Raw genomic sequence first — 7,024 nt, forward strand, 5'->3', positions numbered from 1 at the left:
AAAAAAAAAAAAAAAAAAGAAATTAAAAATTAAATAATGATTAATAATGAAATTTAATTTGAGTAGCTTAAATGTTAATCTAAGGATCAGCAATAAAATTAAGGGCAAAATCTGAAAATATGAAGACAGTTATTTAATGTAATTTTTTCATTATTTCATATTTGAGAAACATGACAGATTCGGAACATCTCTATTTAATTATTTATTTTGGTTAGTTGTTTGTTTCTTTATTTCATTTAGAATAGAATAGTAAGGAGGCTGACAGCTAATATTTTTGTAATAGTGAATAAATAAATAAATATCTGTCAGTTCAGAATTACAGAAGGCAGTGATGAAAATAAATCTATGGTGAAATTACACACACACAAAAAGGATACAAATAAATAAAAGAAATGGACAAAAATGATGATGAGTATTTTCTATGCAACCATATTATTATGTCAAACTGCAGAAAGGTGATGAGGAGAGCTAATGATGGTGATGATAGCAACAGTAATAACATAAGGACAATAATAACAGATGATTTTGGTACTTGCAATTTCAAAAATTGTCATCGCTAGAGCAGAATATAAAATAATTTAGGCTATGAAGGAGGGCTCTCTGTGTGTGAAGCCCACAAATACTTCACTTTTGAGTGCTCTTATAGCTAGGATAGTTAAACTCTTTCAATAACTAATGCAAAAGACTAGTGAACTCCCCTCTCCCCAGCAAGCAATATTAGCATAAGCAATACAGTGCTTAGAGTCATTCTTAGTTTTTTTTTTTTGGTTTTTTTTTTAACAATTCATAAAAGACTATCTTTTTCTTGGTCTTGTTTTGCTTTGGCAGGATTTCAAATCAAGAATATAAGCTACATAACTGTATTGTCATTATCCAGTTTGTTTGAACTTGCAAGTAGTATCTCATTTCTTGGACAGATAAATTGAAACAGGATGAATTATGCATTGCACTAGGATTTAGCACAAAATTTATCCTTTTTCTGATGATATCATTGTTTAGTATGAGTAAACTGTGTGTGAAGCCCACAAACACTTCACTTTGAGTAGACCTCTGATCAAAGATACTCCAACTTCGACCATCCTGTATATTAAGGCTACATTATTTAATATGTCCTGCTCTTCTGTTGAAATATGTTGCCTTTGTTTCAATTTATTTTGAAAGTAATAAAGAATTTAGTAAAATTACTTTGTCATTATAGGCTGGTGTTTGGAACATAAAATCAAAATGAAATTTTCATGGAAAGTTTTAATTTCAGTTATTTCAAAACATAAAATTTGTATTACAGCCCCAGCGTAGTCTGAGGCATGTTGGTATCGGAGGTTAAGACAGGAATGAGTGATACAAACAAAAGAAGTTTGAGCTGGTTAAGTCACTACATAGAAGTTCCTTCATTATTACTATTTATCTTGTCATTCTCATCTCCTTTTATATATTTTGTGTGCATATAAATATTATTTCTTCTGTACACATCAGGCCAATATTCTTGATAGGAGGTGCATACTAGTTATGGCCCTTTACATTCTAAGTTCAAATATTTCCAAACAAAGCAATGCTCTGGGGTCTATAGTATACATAAATTGGCAGCAAACCATGGCATACATAGATTACCACTGGGCCCCTAGATCTGTAGAGCCCCTAGGCAACTACCAGTGTTCCTATACCTAATCCTTTAAGACAGTACAGTTTCCAAAGCCAAATTCTTCTAGAGATCAAGTGCCAGATTGATCCAATATTCCTATCCTAGATGTGACTAGAATTGAAATAAGATTAAGACAGTCTAGTCACATTCAGTGTTAACTTATAAAATTGCAAGTTTACATTATACATTTCTCTCTGATCATTAAATGTTTTCTGTAATTACTATATATGTTTTAGTGCGTTACAGCATCATACTTATTGTGCCTTATAACATGATTTAATTTTCATACACAGAGGCATAAAACACTGAGACTTATGAAAACACTGCCATTATGAGGATGAAGTGTGAAAGTTAAATAGTAAGGTAAGATAAGGTAAAGAGAAATATTTTATGGGCATGAGATTATATATTCTGGTTCTCATTGACTATAGTATGAAACTACTTGAACAAACAACAAACCAAGAATATATTTTTGTAAGTGAGCACAACAAACACTGATATATACACAAATTGAAAACAACACCAACTACAAATCGCTTCAAGAAAAATGACAAAATACTAAACTAAATATAAAGGGTAATTTAAAACAATTTGAGCTAAGGGGTGTATAACAGCATAAAATCTCAGTCTATCAGCTGACAGGGACACAACTGATAAAACACCAAACACCATCATGTCATTTCATAAATATAAAAAAACCTAACACGTTAAATACTATCAAAAGTAAAAATGAAAACAGGCAAATGAGTTGTCTTCTTTTCTATATACCATATTTGATGGCATAACACATGGGCATATTAGAGACACCTCAATTTCAGTAGTGCATATTGAGGAAAAAATGCCAGGGACAAAATTAGCTTATGAGCAGCCCAACTTTGCAAATAGGACCAGAAGTGATTTTTGAAGACATTTTTTTTAACGAAAAAAATAATGCATCTTACATACCATCAAAATATGGTGTATCTTTTAGTCAGAAGGGAAGGAATTGCTCATGACACTTTACAGGACCTCTGAGGCTGGTTGGGTGGGTAGGAGGAAAGTATTCTCAAACCATGTATTACTGGTATTCTGTCGGTTACGATGATGAGGGTTCCAGTTGATCCAAGCAATAGAACAGCTGACTTGTGAAATTCATGTGCATGTGGCTGAGCAATCCACAGACACATGTACCCTTAATGTAGTTCTCAGGGAGATTCAGCATGACAAAAGTTTGACAAGGCTGGCCCTTTGAAATACAAGTACAACTCATTTTTGCCAGCTGAGTGAACTGGAACAATGTGACATAAAATGTCTTGCTCAAGGATACAATGCATCACCAGGAATTGAACTCATGGTCTTACAATCATGAGCCGAATACCCTAACCCATGTTCTTTCACTTCAAACTATGTACCTGGTCAGAATGCTTGCAACAGAGTGGGCTCCTCTAAAGATAACTAAGGTACCAAGTGGTGATTGTTAAACTGGATGGTGGATTAAGATCAGGAACCCTATTTACTAATCAAGTTAAAAAACTCAGGTGTCAAAGGTAAAGAAAATTACCACATGAAACATTTCAATCCTCAAGGACTGAAACACATTCAACATTTAATGCAAGATAACTCATTATTCATTTGTTTTCATATACACTTTTAGTTTCTTATTATTCATAGTTCAAATAATTTTAAATGTTTAATAATCTTATGTTCATATTAAATCAATTATTTTAACTTTTCCCATTACAATTGTATTTCTTTATTGTTTATCAAGAGAAACATATGGCCTTCTCCCTGTCATATGCCAAGCTGAGATTTTGACAATGTTATTGTTTCTTGGTGTGGAATTTACTAGATTGCTAACATGCAACAGATTTAAAGTAAATCTATTGTTCATGGAGAGGATAACTCTTGGCTTATGGGTCATAGATTATAGTTGATTAAAAACATTAGAAACAAAAGATCTATTTACATATATTTTTTAAGGAAAACAATAGACAGGGGTAACTATAACAGTGAGAAAAATCTACTGTGGCATGCAACAGTCACTAAGTACTAACAATGAATATAATTCTCAGCACCTACCCATAACATTTTTATATCGATATTGTTTGCATAGGTGTGTGTATTTGCTTGACCCATTTTCTACCCCTTATACTGGATTACTCAATATTAGGTAGACAAGCAGGAATTCTTTCAAAGTCTTGCAAAAACCAATTGCATCAGTATGAGATAGCTCTAATTCAACTTTGAAAATGGTCAGTGCTATATCTGCTTACCCAAATGTCACAGCTAATAGTAGAAAGTACCATAAAAGAAAAGAAAAGAGAGCAACTCAGTTAAAGACAGTGCAAAACAAACATTTAAAAGAAGTGAAACGAAAAGTAAATCAACAGAAAAGGTAAATATCTTATTAAACACATTAATAACCCTTCAGCATTTAAATTGGCCATATCTGGCCCAAATAGTCTTCCTGCTTTATGCTCAAGTAAGCCAGATCTAGCCTCTCACACCTACCCTACAATTCATTCTAAAAATAAACAATCACGCCATTGAAATCTCAAAGCTACAAGATAATGCATCCTTAATGTGAACAATGTGAATAAATAAGCATTACATTTAACAGGGTAATCTGAATGTTAACGGGTTATGGAATTCAATATATATATCTATTAATGTTTGTTATCATGTCAAGTCATTTATAAAATCAATTTAATATCAAACTAAAGAATTATTTGAATTCTTTTCAGTAGAGTATATGTTAAACTTTTACAAGAAAAGGAATAAGAGTGATTTCAAAGTTTCAGTTTGCTACATGCACAAGCGCATGCATACGCACGCACTCACACACACACACACACACACAGGCATAGTTGTGTGATTAAGAAGTTTACTTCCCAAACATGTGGTTTGGGGTTCAGTCCCACTGCATGACATGTGTCTGTTATAGCAGAAGTTATTTACCTAAGGTGCATACACTGGGCCAACCAAAGCCTTGTGAGTGAATTTGGTAGACAGAAACTGAAAGAAGCTCAGTGTGTGCATTCATGTCTTATCTTGACAGTGCCAGCTAGCAAGCAATGTCCTTTGTTTGTATTCTTCTATGGAAACGTTGTCCAGCTATTGTATTATTTGTTTGTGGAGGACTAAGAAAAATATTACCATGCTTTGTAACAACTGAGGGTTGGTAGCAGGAAGAGCATCCAACCATAGAAAATCTACCTCAACAAATTTCATTTGGCCAATGGGAGCAGAGAAAAGTGAACATTAACATGATGATGGTGATGACGACAACAATGATTAAGACACACAAGTCATTCTTTGTATTTAATAAATTGCAAAATACTTTAGCCAATTTCTAACTTCAATTAAAATAAGATAGTTTTCAATAAAACATCTACAATTGGCATATTATTAATAATCTGGCTGCTTTATTTTTTATTCCTTTAGAATCTGAAAATGTACAATTATTAACAATGGCACAAATTTATTCTTGCAGCTTGTAAAGTAACACTACAGACAATTTAAATATCATTTCAATTTACAAGTTGCTTTTAATCTAGTTAGTTCCTACTCCCAGTCTAATGTATAAAATGTATATTAATAAAAAAAGATTAATAATAAATGTGTTTATGTTTCTCACAAAAAAAAAAAAAAACTTTTACAGTTTTTTATAGCAGTTATAAATGGTTTCTAATTTTGGGACAAAGCCATAGATTTTGGGAGAAAGGGAATAGTCGAATTAAGCCACCATCCTACTTCAGTACTTCACTAACATATATACTCTCCATTCCTACTCCCACTACCATTGAGATGAAACATTTCTAACTGGCATAAAACCAGATCAGAGCATCATAGAAGAAAAGTTAGTAGTCAACTGAACCAACCCTAGTACTTCAACGGTACCTAGTTCATTGATTCCCTAGAGGGGTGAAAATTTGTTATCTTTGGCAGGTATAAAACCACGAAATTTTGATCAACCTTAAAAGTTGACTGGTAAATTATTTTTATTAACCATGGACGAATGAAAAACAGTTGTCCCTAATGTGGTTTGAACTCAGAATTTTCTCCTATTTTTATCAATAGTTCAATTAATCTGGCAATCTACCAATCAACAACAGTAACAACAACAGTCATAATCCTTTCTACTCTAGGTAGAAGGCCAGAAATTTTGGCTAGTTGATTACATTGACCCCAGTGTTAAACTGGTACTTGTTTTGTCAACTTCAGAAGGATGAAATGCAAAGTTGAACATGACAGAATTTGAACTCAGAACATAAATGCTGGAAGGAATACTGCCAGGTATTTTGTCCAATGCACAAATGATTCTACCAATCTATTGCCCTTAACCAATCTGATAAACATTTTCAATGTCACAAATTTAATGTGTGTTGTTAAAATGCTAGGAGCTACAGATTTTCACCTGGGGAAGATCCTTTTAAAGATGAATAATGTTAAAAAAAAACAGTTTATTTCAAAGCTAGGTGAAACGAAACTGCTCTGGGAGTGAATGAGAATGAGAGATACTGGTATTTCTTAGTATTTAGCTGCTTATCAATGCTGCATACTTGCCTCGCTTCCAAAACGAAACTAAAAACCTAAAGTATACATAAATAGTGTAAAAACTATTTCCTGATATGCAATAGGGTCGTACATCATAATCATCATCAGCAGCAGTAGCATCAACATTTAACAGCTGTCTTCCATGCGGGCATGGGTTGGACAGCTTGATAGGAACTGGCAAGGCCAGGGGCTGTACTAGGCTCCATAGTCTGTTTTGGCTTGGTTTCTACATCTGGATGCTGTTCCTAACACTAGCCACTTTACAGAGTGTAATGGGTGCTTTTTACATGGCACCTTGGTTTTAGGATATCAGCATGATTTAAGTAGGATAAATTCAAATTATCTGTTAGAAGCAGCTCAATAATATGAACATTATCAATGTCACATACTTAATGTATATATGTTAAAATGCCAAGAGTTGCAATTTTTGGATCTTTTTTAAAACGGGGGCCACATTTTTCATTAACGAAACACTTTGAAACTTGGAACACTGGTAGAATGTGTCATATAAAACATCTTTTTCTCTTAGTCTTCTTAAAAAAAAAAGAAATCCATAAATTATTCCATGTTAAAGTTGTCGTATTTCTGTAATTTCAACCAATCACTGACGTCCATTCAGCCGATATACATTAAGTGCTGACTACATAAACAAACGATTCTGAAACAATTAACCCTAACCCTAACCCTAACTGTAACCCTAAGCCTAACCCTAGGGTTAGGGTTAGGGTTAGGGTTAGAGTTAGGGTTAGGGTTAAAGCAAATTTAAAATGAAAAAAGCAAATAAAACGAAGAATCGTTTGTTTATGTAGTCGGCACTTAATGTATATCGGCTGAATGGACGTCAGTGAT

At 33.2% G+C, this 7,024-nt stretch overlaps 1 protein-coding gene across 8 annotated transcripts in view; it reads right to left on the reverse strand.

Annotated features, from left to right (window-relative positions):
• LOC106874564 (uncharacterized) overlaps window positions 1–7,024 on the reverse strand; it is a 272,320-nt gene that overhangs the window by 127,676 nt on the left and 137,620 nt on the right. The window contains exon 2 of one of the 8 annotated variants that reach the window (XM_052967813.1): window positions 3,698–3,904. The exons of 6 other annotated variants lie outside the window; for them this stretch is intronic. In XM_052967813.1, coding sequence (XP_052823773.1) covers window positions 3,698–3,754 — 57 coding nt within the window. In that variant the 5' untranslated portion in view covers window positions 3,755–3,904. Of the gene's footprint in view, window positions 1–3,697; window positions 3,905–7,024 lie in introns of those variants that run through there. One more of the 8 variants, XM_052967825.1, reaches the window with a different exon arrangement.

Source organism: Octopus bimaculoides, chromosome 1 (genome assembly GCF_001194135.2).
Source record: "Octopus bimaculoides isolate UCB-OBI-ISO-001 chromosome 1, ASM119413v2, whole genome shotgun sequence".
Taxonomy (NCBI): Eukaryota; Metazoa; Mollusca; class Cephalopoda; order Octopoda; family Octopodidae; genus Octopus; species Octopus bimaculoides.